The 20,253-nt window shown below is 38.1% G+C and overlaps 1 protein-coding gene across 1 annotated transcript in view; it reads right to left on the bottom strand.

Annotated features, from left to right (window-relative positions):
• Positions 1-750: 750 nt before the first annotated feature.
• LOC141787436 (myocyte-specific enhancer factor 2A-like) overlaps positions 751-20,253 on the bottom strand; it is a 71,116-nt gene continuing 51,613 nt past the window's right edge. The window contains exons 5-10 of the mRNA XM_074665793.1: positions 19,905-20,103; positions 18,675-18,728; positions 15,815-15,972; positions 8,477-8,603; positions 7,744-7,846; positions 751-5,449 (exon numbers count right to left, since the gene is read on the bottom strand). Of these exons, the coding sequence (XP_074521894.1) occupies positions 5,140-5,449; positions 7,744-7,846; positions 8,477-8,603; positions 15,815-15,972; positions 18,675-18,728; positions 19,905-20,103 (951 nt within the window). The 3' untranslated portion in view covers positions 751-5,139. The remainder of the gene's footprint in view (positions 5,450-7,743; positions 7,847-8,476; positions 8,604-15,814; positions 15,973-18,674; positions 18,729-19,904; positions 20,104-20,253) is intronic.

Raw genomic sequence — 20,253 nt, forward strand, 5'->3', positions numbered from 1 at the left:
TAAAGTTCATTTATTTAATTATTTTTTCTGTTGCAACTTCAGGAATCAAGCACCATCTGATTTTGGAAATACCTTAAAAAAACACTAAAATGATGCATTAAGAGAAGATGGAGTGAAAAAAAATCCAAGGATGTATGTCCTCTGATGGCGTTTTATGAATAAAACTCAGTTTTGCAGCGAGGGGGAAAAATATCAACTAATTAACATGTATGTTGATGTTTGATATTCCTTTGTGACGATAAATGTCAAAGAAAGAGCCCCCAGAGTACCATGTCTAAATCAACACACAGCATTTATAGAGAAAAAATATGTTATTTTCATTCTATTTTCTAAACTTACATAAAATGTCTTCTCTAATATCTCTGTCTGTGGCCCCTCTGTACTCCAAAGAAGGGGACAAAAGAAGCACTGCTTATGATGATGGTTTTATGAATTTCTTTAGATGGAATAGTCAGTCATGAACTCTTGTATAACTTAAAATTGCATTATGGCTTTTTATGGATGGAAGTTTTAACTGAATATTTTATGTAACATGAGAGAGAGAACCCAAATAACATTTTAGATGACTCAAGAGCAATCCCGTTTCTTTTATAATACTGCTTAAAAAAATCCTTCTTACATAATTCAACATTCTAAAACACTGAAATACTGTATGTTTTTAGACTCATTCTTTCTTTATCTTAAAAAACAAACAAAAAAAAAAAAACAAAAAAAAAACAATAATACAAAACAATCTACAATAATCCCTCAGTGAAGGTCAGCTGAGTTGAAACAGGGCAGAATGTAGCTGATGTAACTTTTTGCTTTTTTTGTAGTTGAGTCTAGTTTGTGATGGTGATAAACTGTAAATTACCAAACAGAAAACCTAGAAAGTCAATTGTTATACCTTTCTCCACATTATCTCAGGCCTATAACTCTGCTAATGTTAACAGGGCAGGAGAATAATGCAAATCAAACCCTGATAGCGTGTTTTATTTTCTACTGTCATGTCAGTTAGTCATGAGGGATACTTAGGTGCATTTGTATCCTGATTGGCTGTGCAGGAGAACCAACAGGTGAGGAGGTTTCTGTCCCTGAATATTGATTTGAAGATAATTCTGTGGATTTTTCAATGTTTTATCAATACAGTTGCACTGTTGTGCTTCCATGGGAATAGATCTCCATCAGCCTCTTTGTGGTTCCAAACAATATCAACCTCAATGCTTCAATTCACAGTGGGTCTAAAATATAAGACTTTGTATTTTTTAATATCCCACTCAGTCTTTTTTCACTGGATGTAATCAACAAGCCCATGAGGAATATTAATGTAGGCTTATGTGTCCTCATTCATCCCTTTACAAAAGATTACAAGATTCCTCCACATGTGCTCACCCTGTACAGATTCTGATTTGCATAACCACCCATTCACTTCCCATTATCCCTTAATTATTTCCTGTCTCTTAAGACCACCTGAGACAGAAACTGATACTTTGGCCCATTGTATGTACCAGTCTAGACTGTTGATGGGAACTAAAATATTTGCCACAGTGTCAGAAGTGAATGAGATATGACTGTTCTGAAAAGGCTTTTTTTTTTTTTTTTTTTTTTTAGAAATAAGCTGAATGGAACTGAATCATCTATCTCTTTAAAGTGAGTACATTAAAATCTAGATTATGCTGTGAGTTTTCACTGAGCAGTCTTTTGTGGCTCACATTAATCTTATCCTTTTATCAGGCAGCTGTCTGCTTTTGTCACTCCCTTCACCTTGGTGCTTTAATCCCTCCAGCCTCCACCTCCACCCGACAGTGACGTGCATGTGGAAGCAGGGCCTTGGCCTGCAGTGGGTTGTTTCTCTTTCTCTAGAAAACATGTGCTTTCATTTTTCATTGCTGTGATCTAAGTCTTTGAATTCATAGATCACAGAAAACCATCTGGGTTAATTTCAAACTATTTCATAACCAGGACTCCATCTCTTACAGTTGTCCCTGAAAAAACTTTACCTTTTACACAATCATTCATCAATGTGGTCTGAGTTCAATTCTGAGGCCAAAACTAAAGATGACCCTCACACAAGTCAAGTCATTCCGAACAATCTTTTTTCTGCATTTTTTGGTGTAACAAGACACCAGAGGTGACTAAACCAGAACAACAACATCAGAGTCAACGGATTAATTTATAAAACAGCAATAACAACACTTAGGTAATCTTGTTTTCTAGCACTCAGCTAAATCGAGTACCTTAGGCCCTTTTCTTTTTTTCTTTCTTTCGTTCTTTCTTTCTTTCTTTATTTCTTTGCAGGGGGTCACTGGTCCGCAGCACCGCTATTTGGAGGTTGTGTGCTGAAAAGTTTGGGACCTGTCTGTTATTATACGAAAACACGTAGTTGTAACTTCCACTGATCTGAATTATGCACATGATCAACCTCCTTCCCGAACACTCCCGTGCACTCAAACAGATCCACTGAAGTCTGTCTGAAAAAGCAGCGGTATTCTGTGAAGATAAATCCATCCACTGGTATTGTCTTTAATTGGAAAGCAATGCATAAAAAGGATGTGTAATCTAATTCTCTTCTATTTTTTCAAATATTTTCTCTGATGTCCTTCAACAGTTTCTGCACACATTTGCAGATTAAAACTCAGGATGCCGATACAAGGCTGTCATGTGGGATGGTTACCAGGTTAAGGGTCATGGGTGAACAAAGTTGGTGGGTGTTGATGAGGGGATCAGACTGTGCTTACCATAATCATCATCAGCAGTGAACAGCTGTGAACAGCAGTGGACAGTCAGGATTTATACCATCAACGTCATTGAACTGCCATGGTCTTCAACCTTTTCTGATTTTGGATGTTTGTTTTCCTGAAAAAGATCATTCCACACGTCTGTGTCAGTGACTAAAGGGGCTTTCAGGAACCAGAAAAGACAAATGACATTAAAAAAAGACATCTCAGTAAGCTGTAGTGGTAGTCTTCCTTCAGAGATGGGACTGAATATTTCTTAAACATTTGTCTTATGTTTGTAACTAGGAGGGTAGGTGTCAGATGAGCTTCCTGAACACATCTTTTTGTTTACATATTCCAAGGAAAATAAAACACCATCTTTGTATGAAAAGGAAAACATCTTGGTGGTTTCCACAGGGGGCACCAAACTCAACACAGACAGTAGCTTTAAAACCAAGTTAAGTCTTGATACTAAGACAATGAGGTGTGGCATACTTCATCAAACAGATTTTCAGGCTGATAAAGGATGTTAGACAACAAAGATAGTATCTTATTAATGTAGCAGTAAATGTACTGGCTTAAAGCCACGCAGACAGACAAGACAGGCCAACAATAGTTTGGTACACTAAAAGTGATATATATTAAAGATAGTATATACAAAACAAATACAACATATTTGGGTAAAACATACAGAACAAGTGTCCATGGCTTTCAGTTTTACATCTGAGTGAAATATTTTCTAACTCTGTGCACAATATATAAAAACACATACAAACAACAGAGAACAGCATACTGCTTTGGCTGATATAAATAAGTGTCTTTAAAAGAGGAGGTACAAGGACGATGTGGAGGGAGTATTGCTTTCATGTCAAACTCAACGTTTCAAACCCTGAGGAGATCAGGGCCCGTGTGCACGTCCAGCCGTTAGCGATGAAGACAGACCGTTTGTACTAATGGTGAAAATGAAAAAGAACAGATTGGGGGTAGGCATGAGGCAGGTTAAAGCCCCAACAGAGCATTACATTGAATGGCAGTGGACTCCACCATTAAAGATGATAACTGTAGGATTGACAAAGCAGCTTTCATGTTGCTTATTTTAATTTTGAGATCATCGGCTGAGCGCTTGAAAACAACACTCATTTATCCTGATCGAGATATTTTGCCAAACTTTCCCCTTATCCTTGCTTCTTACCTTTGATGATTACAACAATGATCCAACAATTCAATTTTGAAGTATGGAGGTTTTCCAGGACGTTCCCTGGACACATGATGTTCTGCACCCGCCTTGCTTTCATGGTGCAATTACTTAATCGGTCAATTATTGGCAGTTGTGCATATGGCCAACGCTAAAGCCACTCTATAACAGAATATTAAGACTAATGGTCCTATTTGTGAAATGACTGGATGTGCATACAGGCCCAGAAGTTTACTGATGAAACCCAACGAGCAGAGGTGGGGATTAAAAAAGTACTTAACAAAAGTGCAAATACTAAGTAACTGCACTACACATATATATATTTTACCTGAACAACTTACATTTCAACACAGATATCTGTGCTGTGTACACCTTAAATTTTCTGTTTAACCTCAGCATTAAGTTGAAATAGATTTTTTTTTTTTAATGTGTTGGCTAACAAGAATGAGTTCAGCCTAAATGAGACCATAAGATGTAACAAAAAAAAAAGACAGGGTTCTTTTAAACTCAGCTTTTCCATTAACGCCTGTAACACACAACAGATGTAACAGATTGAAAATAATACAGATGGAGCATGGCAAAAAATGTGTAAAGTAGGAATAAAAATAACAGAGGAGAGAAGAAAAAACTGTCTTCAAACAATGTGATTGTGATATCTTTGATTTACAGGGAACATACAGAAGAGAGGTTCGTAATTGTTTTTAGATGTTAAGAATCATTTGACTTTACTATTGAGAAAAATGTGTAACAGCCTGTAGAAACATCCTCTGGAGGGAAAAGAGTTGAATTTGTAACAGAGTATTTGTTCTTGCACGTTTCTCTATATGTAGTCGCATAAAAATGTGATGTAGTTGGTCCACCTCTGCTAATGGGAGACATTCAGAAACACTTCAATGCTCAACCACCAAAACAAAGAAACAGCAAGACTGAAGACAAAACCCAATCTCTCTTCTTTTTTTTAACCTTTGGACTGCATTTGTTCACCTGATGAAAATAGTTTCTGATTGTACTGCAATTGGACCCTTATAATCACCTGAAGCACTGAAATGGTTTATGCTGGACATCTTGTAAATAACCTGTGAGGGTTTTCTGAAAGCTGATGAGATAGTGACCAAATCTGAACCATTCTTAAGATAAAAACAGCTTAATGAAAAATAACTGAACACATCAATAAAATACACATCTTGTTTGCATATCAGTGTCCTTCCTGTGTTTCCCTGGTGTCATGTGGTCATGTGACCAGTGTGTTTATGTCACCCAGCTGTCCATTCTCATGCGTTTCACCGTGGGACTCTGCCTCCCCCGGTGGAAGTCCGGCCTCTGCTGCTGCTCGTCTCGCTCGCTGCCGCCCTCATGGGAGCTGCAAGAGGAGCTGACGCTGTCTGCCGGAGACCTGCCCACCTCTGCTCGGCTGGATGAAGAGGCGTGAGGATGAGGAGGGGCATGAGCCTGGGTCAGGTAGCCTGATTGGCTGAGGTGATCACGGGGTGGGGAGATGGGCTCGGCTTTGATGTTGACGTCGTGGTTGGTGTTGATGGAGAGATTAGAGCTCCCAGAACTGCAGACAGAGGATCAGAGGAGGCGCATGTTTAAAGCCATGATTGTGAAGTAACATCGCCACCTTGTGGTGAAAGGAAAAGATCTTTAGACTTGGAAGAGATTTTTCTTTGGTTGGCTAAAACTGAAACTTTTCCTGTGATGAATCACAATGACATTTTTCAATAGAGTAAAAATTTGTTTAAATTTGACAGGAACTTCTAATTTTAACAACAATGATTTATTTGGCGTAATTTCTCTTCATCAATTTGTTGACAATAAAACTAAAATTCTAGCAAAAACCACAAGATGAGTCTGTAAAACATGTTGTATTCAGATGATGAATGATAAAACAACACAGAGGAGAAAACCATATCCACCACTTTTTTCTATGTGACATAAAAAGTTATCTAACCATGGCCTCTACCCGCTTCCTCTTTCTTATACTGTTTACAAAATCAGAGCTGTTGCTGTGAAATATTTTGAGACCATAACGCACAGTTTTTCCTCTCTTTCAGCTTGATAACTACACTTAAGTTAAGCATAAAGGTATAGGTGTTCTGAAAAAAGACATGAGGGAAGATTGTGAAAGCCTGTTTGGGTAAAAGCTCAGAAATGTCTGGTGCAGCTTGCTACCTCCCACTTCTTTCCCCACTTTTGAGTGGAAAAAGAGTTCAAAGATGTATTTTCAAGATACCTAAAGATATCAAGAGACAAAAATGACGCCTGAATTGCCTGAAAATATGTGCCAAAGGGAAAGAAAAGTGATGTTAAGTTTATTTAAATAAGAATAATGTCACATTAAAAAATCTCAAAAGCATTGGCAAGTTTTTTTTTCTCTACTTACAAGCAATCCAGACATATTTTTGTCTTTTGTTATCTAAAAATCAGATGTTTTTTGGACTTTTTAGGTGAATACTGAGTCTAAGAAGACAAATTTTACAAAAAAATAAGAAATAAACACTTCACTAGGCTTAAGTTTTTTTTCTCTTTCACGTTGAGTATGTTAATAACTAAGAAGCGGTCTGTCAGGTTTATCTCACCTGCAGCTGCTTGACAGAGACTCACAACAGATACTAAGAGGAAACACCTTTCTCCTGGGCTAATCCCTGAACCACTGAAGTATGTTGTTGTTTATTGTATATTATTTATGTTCCTTCTTCTGGTCTATAGTCTTGTTGTCATAGTAGTGGTCTGTAAGGCTGTCCAGGCTGTAGCTGCACTAACAACGTGATAATAAAACTATCAAAAGGCCGGTGACGATAGTCAATAAATTAATTAATCGTTCAATAAATGAAATGAACTCAATAATTTTGTCGGCCTCAATATATCCTCATGTGTATGTGTGTAGTTTGAGATGAAGGCGATGAGGCTGATGAAGCCTCATGGATGAAGGGAGAAACGTCTTCATAAACTCTGACTGCGAGCCCATTTATTTTTGTTTATTTATTTTGTTTAGAATATTTAAAAAGTTTTTGATATTCCAATTGCATTAGTCAAAAAATATTCTTGAGAAATAAAAATGTATCGCATCTGAAAGGGGGTATTGCATCACCATTATATATATTTTTTATATTAGTCGCTAATTTGGTCTCAAAATAATGTTGTCAATAATTGTGGGACAATATATTGTTCAGCAAAATTTGTTATCGACCCAGGCCTAGCTATCAGTTGACCCTCTTTACATGTGAATTAAAGCACTGCATGGCCTATATTCTAAATCACTGCAAATCAATTCTTTGCACTCCACAGTATCTTCATTTGTCCATCCTATAGGAAAGTTCAAGCAGTGTTCCTCCTCTATCACATGTGCCTTAAAACTCCTCCCCGCTCATATTTCTGTAACCTGTTATGTCCTGAGCTCATTTTAACTTGTATTTCATTTGAAATTTATGTAATGCTGTTTGTGTTGTGACTTTTATCTCAATTCATTTAGAATCCTCTAAGTGTTGGTGCTTATTTTTGATCATTCTTATGTCATTTTTATTTTTTTAGCAGGTCACTTTATTACATTTTTGTTGTTTTAAAATGTGCTCCATAATCCATAAATACATCACTTACACTCAATGTAAAAAATATATATATAAAGATATATTTCAAAGCTCAAGGTGCTTTGTAGTTGCTGAGTTTTCTGGTGTGATGAGACCTGAAGACCAAGGTGGTCAGATTTGCCTTATTACACCATTACTTTTACTCTGAAACTCCCCCTGTTTTACAGACTTTACATGTCAGATACCAAAGCTGTGTTACTGTTTTCTAACTGTGACAGTAAACCTGTTATCAGAGTGAAAGGCAGTGTGAGGGCAGAGTTTTTACCCAAGTGAGCTCAGCTGATGCTGCTGCCACGCCGCCATGGAGCCCAGAGAGGCGGCTGCAGGGGAGCTGAAGCCGGGCAGATCGGCACTGTTCAGGGAGTAATCTGATGAAGAGAGATCAGAACATGTTACACAAACAGAATTAGTGTAAGACAGAACACTGTTTGCGTAGTATGAGCAAGACCAGAGCTGGAGTAGAGAGGCACCAACTACAAGTCCATTGTTTGCCTCACTTCCAAGAAGACGTTTGTTTTACAGATTAAAGCTCAATCCCTGTCAGAAGATAGTGGAGCAATTGTAGAGTGTTGTGTCTATTTGCTCTTCACCAACATTTTTTACCTAAACAATCAAAGCTGTTCAAACACAATTGAAAACAAATGGTAATAATGATGATAATAATAATAATAATGATGATGATAATAATAATAATAATAACAATAATAATAATAATAATAATAATAATAATAATAATAACAATTATTATTATTATTATTATTATTATTATTATTATTATTATTGTTATTATTATCTTACCATTATCAAACCATTTTTATCTCAGGGTCCTGCTCCCCTTATTACGTCTGATTCAATCCTGTGTTTTTTTCTGTTTTCAGAGAAATGGCACAGAAACAGAAAACTATCACGGTTTCTTTAGTTTAACTGTTCCTCTGTAGTTGTTTGGCAGCCATGTTATTGACACTATCATATTACAAACGCTAATAAAGGTGGGGTACCGTTGTTGTAGGAGGAGCTGATGCCGGAGTAGACCAGGCTCTGGTGGGGCAGACTGGGCGTCGTCATTGAGACCACAGGGGTGGACAGAGGCTGGCTGGACTGAGTGCTGCTCAGCCTCTGGTTACTCTGAAACATAAATACAAATAAAAACACAGTCAGTGAGTTTATTCAGTGAATTAAGCAGGAGTCTACAGCTTTACTGTGTCTGCCTGTGGTTTTAAGGGCTCAGGTTACAGCTGTAATGCTCAGTGGATTACATACAGCTTGGGATGCCAGATTCAACCTCATGATGTCAGTAGAAACTCATTAACACACCAAGTTTCTCTGAGCTGAAACACTCTTTATTAAGTCATCTGAGGTTGATGCATAATGCACTTGCATTATGCCGTTAATTTTTATTAACCTGAGGGATTATTTAGACCTCACTATCTTACTTCCTACATTTCCCAGAATGCTTTAAAAAAGAAAACTTCAGGGCAGGTTTCCTGACAGGGTAAGAGTCTTAAATGATCCAACCTGCTTATTCCTGCCATTAATTCTGTGAAACTGAATCTTAATTGATTTTTCCGACAAACACCTGAGAGTATTCACTCAAAGCTTCATTACACAAAGGATGACAACACGTCTCATCCAGCTACAACAACAACAACCTCATCCTCTTGGTTATTTTGCTCAGTTTAGGGCTAACGTTCAAGATGAAGCCTCATGGAGGAGAAATGTTTAAACTACGACCTCAGAGTTGATTTACTTAATGGAGTGTTTTAAGTCAGAAACCACTAAAGAGCAGCAGGCCGCTCATCCTGATCAGCCTCTGTCTCAAATTGAACTCAAGTTGTTTTTAAATGTACTGCCCTTCCAAAAGCCCAAAGTAAACCTTTGATTTTTCAAACTGTAATCTCAAGTCGCCAAGAGCGCTGTTTCGCTCTAAGTGTTTGCATTCCCGCCTGATGATGTAAGCAATGGCATCACCCAGTGTGAGATCATTCACTGCTGAACACACACAGTCACACGTACGGCGTGGTGGTTTGGCTAACTGATACCATCAGAGCGAAGAGGTGTGATGTTCGCAGCTCCGCCTCGAGTTTCCTTCCTCTTTCCTTCCCTGTGTGATCTGTGGCATCCCTCCCTGTAACCTATGAGTTACAGACTGAGTTTGAGCTAACATGAATCATCCACCCATCAGGGTTCAGGAGGCTAATAGAGCTCTTAGTTAGGTAGCTTTAGGCTGAACCCACCAAGAGACCAAATACACTTAGCTACTGTTTCTGCTTTTTCTTCGTATTCATCATGTCATGCATATAACTCTCTTTTCCTTTATGACTTTATGACTTCTTCACAGTCCATGACTATAACTTTTCTTTTCTTACTGATATTGTACATATTTTAATATCTTTATTTATTTTAACACTAAAACTATCTGCCTGGTAGCTAGAGATTGGAAATGTATTAGTATCAGTGATATACAATATTCCATCAGTGAGTTATTTTTGCATTCACTGATTAAATAAATATTGTATGAATCTGTTGAGTGCCATTAAAATTATTGATAAAATTAGAGAGTCACAAAATGTAGCTGACAAGGTTTCCAATTCAAGAAACAAGACAAAACAGAAGCAAAACCATGAAGCCCCTTTAAGGTGTGTCAGAATTTTCTCTCTATATTTTATTTATATAAAGATAATATTGATGTCTTTAAAAATATATAGAAGGAATTTGCTGTGATCAATTTTTCTTTCTGGTGAGTTAAAGACTCTTAAACAACCCCAGAGTTTTTTTTTTCAATTATACTAGAGAACAATATTATTTTGTGAAGCCTTTAATAAGAAGTTTAGTAAATTATCATCATCTATATCAGCTTACTTTTTCACCTAACTGTGTCAAATACTTAATTTTGATTGGTGTAATCCCAAAACAGCAGTGCCGCACATTACATTGGTGTCCATTAGGATTCTTGTTTGATTGGCTGTACAACATCAAACCCATTTTTGAAATACGGTCTCACCCTGAAAAAAGAGCAGCAGAACTGGTGTAAGTATCTCTGATCTGCTGATCATCACAAAGTAACGTAAACCATGCTAGTTTGAGATCAAAGCAAAGCCATGAAGAGTCTTTTTTGCCCTCAAAGGAGTGAGGACTGCTGACAATAGCCAAACAAGGACAGAAATGTTAACATCTTCCTCATTCTATCAGAAATACTAATTCACTCAACCATGTACTCATCCAGTACCATCAAACATTATTATCAGCCATGATCTTCCTCAGTAAGTAATTCCTTAATCATGACCATGAGGTTCTTTTATCTTTTTGTCTCTCTGTATTTCTATCCAGCCTCCTTTGCCCATTGAGTCCCAGAAAAGATCAAGTTCTTTGTTCTGCCCCTGTTGCCAAATGTACAAGTCTTTGTCCCCGATGTAAAAATGCTACAACTATGATATAACTGAGAGTACTGTATCGACCTGTTCTTATTTGAAAATAATACTTAATTAACTTTTGTTGTGAGCTTGGGTCACAAATTAAAGTTTGGTTGACTGATTAATGGTAAAGGTATTGATCAAACAGAGAAAAGTAGTGGAGTGCTTATCCTTTATGGTCTGCAATGAAATAGGTCAGGAAAAAAATAAAACATTAGAAAACAAAACAAAACAAAACAAAACAAAAACCAAACTGTGGTCATAAATGAGTTTCAAAACTTTTTCTCTCCCACACACACACACACACACACACACACACACACACACACACACACACACACACACACACACACACACACACACACACACACACACACACACACACACACACACACACACACACACACACACACACACACACACACAAAGGAGGAAGTGAAACAGCTTTACAGTGATCAAACAGAGCTGCTGTCTGACCACAGCTCATCATCTGTTACTGCAGTGAATAAGAAGCAGAGACATTTCATCATCTCTGCAGCTCAACCTCTGACCCTGCTGATAAAAACATTGTGGAAGTCGCAGCGTGCCAGTTAATGTTGGTATTGTTTCATCTTCACACCACAGTATCAACCTTTTAAAGCTGCTCCAACCATCAAAGAAGAAGATGCTGAATCCTAACAGCTCCATCACTTATGTGTCAATCAGGGACTCGTCATCCAGTTTTGAAGAGAAACAGAACTATGAGGGATGCTGATGAATAACTGCGCTGTGCAGAGGCGGTGTTGACAGCTACGTGACGGATGAAGGGGTGTTTAGTCAGTTCAGAGTTAGTCAGACAAGATTTTATCAACAATAACAGTCATCCCTAAATGAGTCTTAATCAAAGGCTCCAAAGGTCACAAATGGAGGATTTTATGTGTAAACTGACTCCTGATGAGCTGGAGCAGCTGGAGCTGGAGCTCTCCATCCAACCACACCCTACAGATAAAGCCAAAATCACAGACTAATAAATGCAAAATGTTTTGATCCGAATATCTTACATTCTCAGGAGCACAACATGGATATAATAAAGTCAGTCTATAAAATGTATAATCTGCAGTTAAAATATGACTTAAATGTGTTCACGAAGACTAAAGACACTGATTGGTGAAATTATTCGATAAAATTTTGAAACTGTGCAAAAAGTCCAAATTATCAATTTTGAGATAAAAAGTCAAAAATGGTCAGAAATAAAGCAACAATTATGAGATAGAAAGTGGGAATCATGGAAAACTAGGTTGAAATAATGAAATTTTTAGAAAAAATTAGTTAACTATGTGGTTATGAGATAAAACAATGAGAACTAAGACAAAGTTAAACCAAGGTAATGAAATTATGGGGAAAAAAAATCAAAGTTTTGAGATACTAAGTCAACTAAGACTTTTCGTCATTTATTTATTTATTTTCCTTTATCACAATTTATACTTTTTTTTTCCTTTAAGGGAGATTCCCCTGTTTCTTACTGCTTTTTTACCTGGCAGAACTGAACTTGTACAGGTAGGAGTTCCTTAGGGAGCAGGACAAACGTTCTTGTGACAAGTGACACACCACCACCCAATAGGTGGCAGCACAACCCATGACCTGACCTGAGACGTAAAGACTGACCACAGAATGATTTGGTCCCAAAATGTTTTCACACCAGATGTAGCAGTTTATCAAATGATCTGTATATCATATGCAGCAGCTATGTGGATACTCAAAATGCTTCAATGCTTCAATTAAAGTTTGTTTCCCTTTGTTGTGACACCTTCAATTGTCCCTTTAGCTTTAAGATGGCCCACCTCCTTTTTGTGTCATGCATCGTGCTGTTGTGTGACTGTAATAATTGATAATCTGATCTGATGTAATTTTGGTCAGCTGATATGAGTGGCTGAATGATAATATGATCATCTTCACTGTTATTTTCCACTTTGATCCCTCACCACAAACAGAAACAAAGGTATTATAGTTCAACTCAATTATCTGCCATGAGACCTGTTGTGACACACTATTTTCCTGAAGAAAAAAAAAACAACAGCAGTCATGATTCCTGACACTGCTACATTAGAAATACATGAGAATAACTGAGTCCTTGAGTAATGCAAACTTTGCAGAAAATGTATCCCAAACAGAAGGCTTCAAAGGAAGAGTTAACTTTGTCCTTTTTCTGATGAATCACTGTTCACACTAAAAATCCCCTGATTTCCACAGCCAGCAGAGCAAACGGAGCTGCATTGTCACAACAAGAAATGAAGAAAAAATGAAAGATTCTTCTCCCTTGTTTGCTAATCGTTACATCATGTTTGAGAGTAGTGTGGGAGTGGAAAGGCAACAGTGAGGGAGTTAAAATCATAACCTCAGTGTTGGAGCACAGCTGCTGAAAAAAAAGAGCTATGTGAAGAAACAAAGGAACTGTAGGAGCTCTGAGGACTACGGCTGAAGAGTGCCCAACAAACCAAACTCTAAAGGTTTAAAGCATCTAATAAGCCGCTCTTTAAAGGGATAATTTGTTCTTAATTTACAGGACTGTAGCATGATAACTTCTGTCTTTAGGTCTAAATGATCCTGTTGTATGAATATGACAAGTGTGAATGAGTTGGCAGCTTAAGAGAAACACTGTCACTCTCTTTATTTGTGGAGGCTGTTGCTTTCCCAAACTAGTTTCAATCTGCACAACAAGCATATTTCTCCACATTACAAAAGAGTTGGTCAAAAGATTATAACAAAGTATTTACTGTTTATAGTTTTAATCATTAAAGATAAGGTCCTCACAATAGGTAACTATGTGTATAAGGTTAAGTTATAGTCACTAAAGGAAGTAAGGTATGATAAAATCAGTACGGTAACAAATGTGCCGATGATGCAAACTGTGAGAAGCGATGGACTGCAGCTGGATTGTGTGATAACTGGATACAAGCGTACACCCATTTTTCGGTCGTATGCACATTTGATAAATGAGGGCCATTGAGTGGTGGCAGTATACAATAAGTTTGAATACACATATTTTTGTGGATGCAAGGTGTACAAACATTTGATGTCTACATGTTTGTGTGTGTGTGTGCAAAGGAGCAGCATCGGGTTTAGAAAAATGAAGTCTATGTGGAAGTGCTAAAAGTTGCTCTTCATCGAAAATCTGCTTGGGGCTGGCTGCAGAGAGACTGGAAACAACATACACACCAGTCAAAAAAATTGAGTTTTACGGCATTACAAAAACATGTTTACAGCCTGGTTTGAAAAACAGCTAAGGCCCTAAATGCTAATTTCACATATGGCACACACTGTACGGGGGTGATTGTACAAGTGAACTGTTTAAAGATATTAGGATCACGAGTTCACGAGTCCAATCAGAGGTGCAGCTTAACTCGCATGACTGACAGGCGCCCAACAGCTGTTCGAAAGGAAACTCAAGGCCCACGTCGTATCCAATAAGGCCCCCTGCAACGCTCAGCTTCATTTCTCTAAATCAAGTAAAACATTTAAAATGTTCCTTCTTCTGGCTGTAAACAGACTCATTTAACAAATAACATTTTTTTCATTTATCATTTCAATGGTTGGTTTACAAAGTGTCACTTTGGAAAAGCTGTATTAATGTTTTGTTTAGGGTTGTGCTTGCTGCGTTAGAAGGAGAAACTGGAGAAACTTAACACTGTGCCACACTCTGAGATTTTATTGGTCTGGAGAGACCACAGATCGACCCACTGGGTCAAATGAGGAGCCAATCAATGGACTGGACAATCTGCAGGTGGGCCAGCGCTGGATTACAGTCAAGACCACAATGATACCAGAATTGCTTATCAAGAGTTAGAAAAAATCTACCAGTGGGGAAAGAAAAATTTGCTTGTGAGTTTCTTTGAATAAGAAAAATATCTTTATACCACATACCAAACAAGTACATATTTCTTACCCCATCGGTACACAGTTTTACTCTACTTAAGGAATTCAGGCTTCTGTTTCATCTTTTAATATGTTGATTTTTTTTTTTTTTTCTGTGACCTTCGGGCCAACTACTGCTTGGAAAGCTTACCTAAGGCTTCTATCAGTCCACCCCTGTTTCTGATGGGCTGGGACTGGGCCTTTGCAACAACCTTACAATCACAGAAAGTCACAGACTAAAAACTGATAAGAAAAACAGATATCTAATGATTAGATGAAACGACTGATTAAAAGCCATATCATTCACTACATGATGACACTGATTGTGAGATCAAAGATTTTCAAATTTCCACTTTCTTAAATGGGGAATTACCCGCTGAGCAGACATGATCACAGTGTTGTGACACATATTTTCAGTGAGTGGCAGTAAAGTGCTGTGAAGAGTAGCAACATGCCAATAAAAGAAGAAAAGAAGGCTGTAAACAGAAGAGCCAAAATAGTAAAACTTTTCATGAGGGTTGAAATCCAGTCTGTGTGTAAGACCTGAGGAATGTACTCATTGTGTTTGGACCAGAAAGCCTAAATGTTAACAAAGTGTTATTCCACAGAAGAGAGGATTAGTGGTCACAGACGTCCCATGACTTCAAGACGTTTGTTTTATTAGGCAAACAAGTCTTCACCAGTATTAATGTAGGTTTTTTCAGTCCAGATCAGAGACGTCCAGAGCCAGTGATTTCATTTGTAAACTCACCAACCATCTGGACCAGATGGTGTCCAACTGATTGTTCTGGAAAGTTGCTGACCGGTTCTTTGGTAAAGTGCATCATTTATTTACTCTGATCTTAACTGCATCCAGAAGCCCACAAGCTTGAATAACTCCACAGACAGTTGCTTCCTAATAAACCTCACACCACTCAGGCCTGTGTTTTTACACAGAGGTGCAGTACTTTGAGAGGGCATTTCATGAGCTGGTAGCTGTGTGTGTCTGCCTGTCCTCATGATTGCCACCACACAGACACGCACACACACACTTACCAGTGTTTGCATCATTCCTTTGGACTGTGGGATGACTACTCGGAGGTCAGTCTTGCGGCTGGCGGGGACCAGACTGTTTCCAGGTGGAGGAAGAGGAGGAGACTTGGATGGCAGGATCTTCCCCAAGCTGCCGCCAGATGAGCCCACAAAACCATTGACTGAACACAGAAACAGAGAAAACAAGATCAACATCTCAGAAGTTATGGAAGTAAACTCTAAAGTTTTCCTTTAAAGCTGACTGACAGGTTGACTGACTGATGGCTCTATGGAGAACATAAGCGTCTCTGCATGAAGCAGGAGGCCTGTATGTGCAATCTGTTCAAACACACATAGTGCCAAGGATATATCCAGAGCCTCTTAGAATCTTCTTTATCTGATCCCACAATGCACCTGGATTATAAAATATCTGAAGATGAAAAAAGTAGTTTTAGCAGGAGGGGAGGTTAAAGTCCCATGTGTTGGATCAACCTTTCCACCAGCACAGAATGCAGAAAGTACAGATATATATTATACAGGAGATGACAATGAATAATTGATCTTTTCTTGCTCTTGACATTACATAATGCCAGTGTTCATATGAGACATGCTGTTCTGGGAGAGTGAGCACTAAGATGACGGGGTGAGCCGTCTGTGAGGAGAGCAGACGACTGAAGAAGTAAAGGGTAAAAATGAGGACTCAGAGGACACATGACCTCCTGAAATATCAAAACACACTTTTAGCATTCATGCTCATAACATTTCCTGATTTGAAAAGTAAATTTTGCCTTGTATTATTTTCTTTGACCAGGCACAAAGAAGCACACCAGTGCTGTAGGTTAAAGCTCCAGTGAGAAACTCTCAGGTTAGGTTGATTATGGTGCCCCCTATGGACAAAGTGGAGCCTCTTGTCTCTTAACTTATATTTTTGTTTAAGTTTGAAAGTATCTTTACTAAGAGTAAGTCTTATCTTAGTTTTTCCATTTTTCCCAAGCCAAAAAAAGGTTGAAAAAAAAGACAACATGCTCAGCCTGCAGGTGATCACTTTGTCTGACATCACCCTTGACAACAGCTTCAGACAAAATATGATGAATTAGGAATAACCAGTTTTTAAGATGTTGGCTTTTAAAGATTCAGTAGTATTTATTTCAATCCGTTTCGTAACTAGTTAAAAAACATCCTCAGAGGAGCTTTAAGACAAGTCAAAAAGTATATCCTCTGTAATCAGCACTCACAAACCAAAAATTTCAAAGAAACTTTAAAACCTGCCCTCATTCTTTTGAGACTGTTAATAGCAAGCTTAGGTTATGTATTTATTAATCTCATAGTTAAAATGATGATCTCAATAATCCTGCTTTGTCGACTGTGTTATTGTATCATAGTGTAAAAATACAGAGTTTGAGCTTTAATTTTGTCAGACCATGGCTGTTTTTAAATGTAGGATATTAGGAGTCTGCTCTGTAAGGTCTGTTGGTGTGACGTGCTTCACTCTAAATAACAGCTGAGGGACAAACTGAACGCCACAACAGCTCATCATTGATCCTTTTAAATACATGATTGGTTGGCTATCAGTCATCTGAGCTGCAGAGCAAAAAGGATGAACAAGGCCTAACCTAACATTCTATGAAAGAGGAAAGACAGACAAAGAGAGCAGTGCAGTGTTAATTGTTCTGTTACCCTCAGTGCTCTGTGTGTGAATTTCAATCCACAGGTTGAATAAAGTGATCAATTAAAACTTATTGAGGATTGTAGGATATAAAATCAATATTAAACCATAGACTGTAACAAAAATAACATCAACAGCTGTTTTTTGAAGATGCTTTACAGATAAAAGCCCTAACTAACTTTCAGTTCATCCATAAGGAACAGAAACTGAGCTGAACACAGCTTCCTGAGTCAAACAGCGGCATCCTTATGCACCTTCACCCTTTCCCCATTCAGACCAGATTCAACATTTACAGGTTTTTACTTTTTAGGCCAGATGAAACATGTAGGTCTTTTCAGAGGGTGTCATTTTCAAGACATGTGACTCATGCAATGTGCTGTGATTGGACTTAAACAGTAAAAAAGGCACATATGTGGCATCTGGCCTTAAAGGTAAATACATGTAAATGTTCCATCAGGTCTGAATGAGTTAAACAGAAAAACAGATAAAACACTCCCTGCAAGGCTGTCAGGAATTAAAAGTAAGGTGTAAAGACATCAACTTTTTCTCTGGCTGTAAACATGCCAAAAATAAGGTTTAAATCATAGTCTGTAGAATACGTGGACGTAGTCTCTGTGACGGCTTTCAGCTTCCTTTCGAACAGCTCCAGGGCGCCTGTCAGTCACCAGAGCTGAGCTGTGTCTCTGATTGGACAATCAAATGGTCCAAATAATTTTTAAACTGCATAGTGAGACAAAAAGGTACACTGTGTGCCGATAGTGAAATCAGCATTTTAGACCCAAGCTGTGTTTTGAACCAGGCTGTATATATGCTTTTAAATGCCGTAAAAGTCTGTTTTTTTTGGCAGGGTGAGTATATAACTTCTGGTCTTTCTGCAGCCAGCCTCAAGCGGATTCTCGGTGAACAGCAACTTTTAGCACTTTTGCAAAGGCTTCATTTTTCTAAACCTGATGTTAACAGGATCCTCTTGGCTTTTCGAGCCAGTCTGGAGTATACAGGAACTATTTTTTTTTCTTTTCGTTCCTTTTCCTTATATTTTCTTTTTTCCTTTTTTTTTTTTTTTTTACATCAGCTTCATTTTTTAACAAAAGAGGTTGCTTCTTGTGTCAAACATGAAAAAAGCTGAACCACACAACCTTTTTTTCCATGGGTATGTTTAGAGCTTGCTCAATGAGTATTAGATTAATTTACATTTTATCGTGATAAAGAGAAACATACCAACTGGTCCAGATCCATTTTGGAGGGCCAGATCAGAACTGCTATGCAGGCCACCTGAGGAACACAAACCACACAGACACACAGACATACTTAGTGGATTTCTTTCAGCTGGTGTTCAGTGAGCCATAATGTGTCCCTGACATGAATGTTTGCTGGTCTTTGCCAAGTTAAGGCCTTCATTGACTTTGAATCAGCTATAAAACGTTACAAACATAGAAATGAGAATCTTCAAGACCTCCTGCATGCTTCAAAAGTACAACCCAATCTGTTCTTATTTTTTGATGAATGATTTTATTCTACATATTTGATCAGGACAGGTCTTCGGTTGAAGAGCCATTCATTAATTGGGTTTCTGCAAAAGTTGGTTGAAAAATGTTTTCAAGGCACCAGGTTAGCTGTGTCAAGTCATTACATATGAAATATTTCTTGTTGTGTGATGTCCCTTCCGTTCCTTCAGCTCTCTGTGTCTCTTTTCTCTCTGTTCATTTAGTTTTTTCATCTACGTGTGAACTAAGCATCGTCTTTTAATGTAAACAAGATCTTAATGAAAAAAGACCACCTCCTGAACCTGAACTTGATAACACCAGAGAACATTCCCTGATATGAAAAAGAGCACAAAATGGAGTCTTAATTCATGATACATGATTTCACTTATCACTTATTAAGTATCAGGTTACACAACATGTCTTCCAGTCTTGTCATCTCCCTCTTTCTTATGTCATCCTTTCTGTCTCTCTCTGTTGGTGCACACAGCTGTACACATGCCTGAATGTAAATGATGGACTCACTTTACTTGTTTTTATTTTCATATATATTTTTTAATTTATTTATTTTTTAAAACATTTTCTGAAAGCTTCACCCACAAACCAGTCATGCATAGGTATGAAAAACAGCCTGATAAGTGTAGCATAATAAAAATGTACATTTGGGTCTGTTGCTTACATTTTAAAGCAGACCACAGGCTTTTGACTCTTTCCTGCAAAAACGTCAATGGTGATGACATTTTCAAAACCAAGACATTTAAATAATAGATTGTTTTTTGCCGTGCTTTGGTGATTCTGTAAGAAGAGACCAGGCCAACATGTGCCATATCTGAAGCAGCCAAAACAACTGAGCCCTTTATATGCATAAATTCTTCTGAGCTAGGTAGTGCAGCCTCTTTTTCTCTACTGTATATTTTGAGGCAAATGTTCACTGTTTTTCTTCCCCTCTAATATCAAGCATACACACCTGTGTTCCCCGCGCTGGGTGGTCTCTGTGGAGAGTTGACGTGTCTGTGGAGGTGAGTGTGAGGCGAGGTGAGGACCCCGCTGTCAGAAAGAGCGGCTGTGGCTGCAGCGAGGGCCTGTGAGGTTGCTCCTCCTCCTCCTGAGCCGTATGAAACGCTGCCTGCTGCATGCATGAAGTTCTGCTGAGAGAGGCCTGTGGACTGGAGAGGAGATGAGAGGTTCAGAAACATGAGCAGGAGCTTAATAAGTATTGAAGTACAGTTCTTTCCAGCCTGGATGCATTCTGTTCTTTGTGTTAAAAAAAATACCCTGTGGTTTGTGTCCCTGTGTTTACTGGATAAGGCATCCTG

Source organism: Halichoeres trimaculatus, unplaced genomic scaffold (genome assembly GCF_033239565.1).
Source record: "Halichoeres trimaculatus isolate MK-OKI-2021-1 unplaced genomic scaffold, fHalTri1.1 fHalTri1_scaffold_3, whole genome shotgun sequence".
In the NCBI taxonomy this organism is placed as follows: domain Eukaryota; kingdom Metazoa; phylum Chordata; class Actinopteri; order Labriformes; family Labridae; genus Halichoeres; species Halichoeres trimaculatus.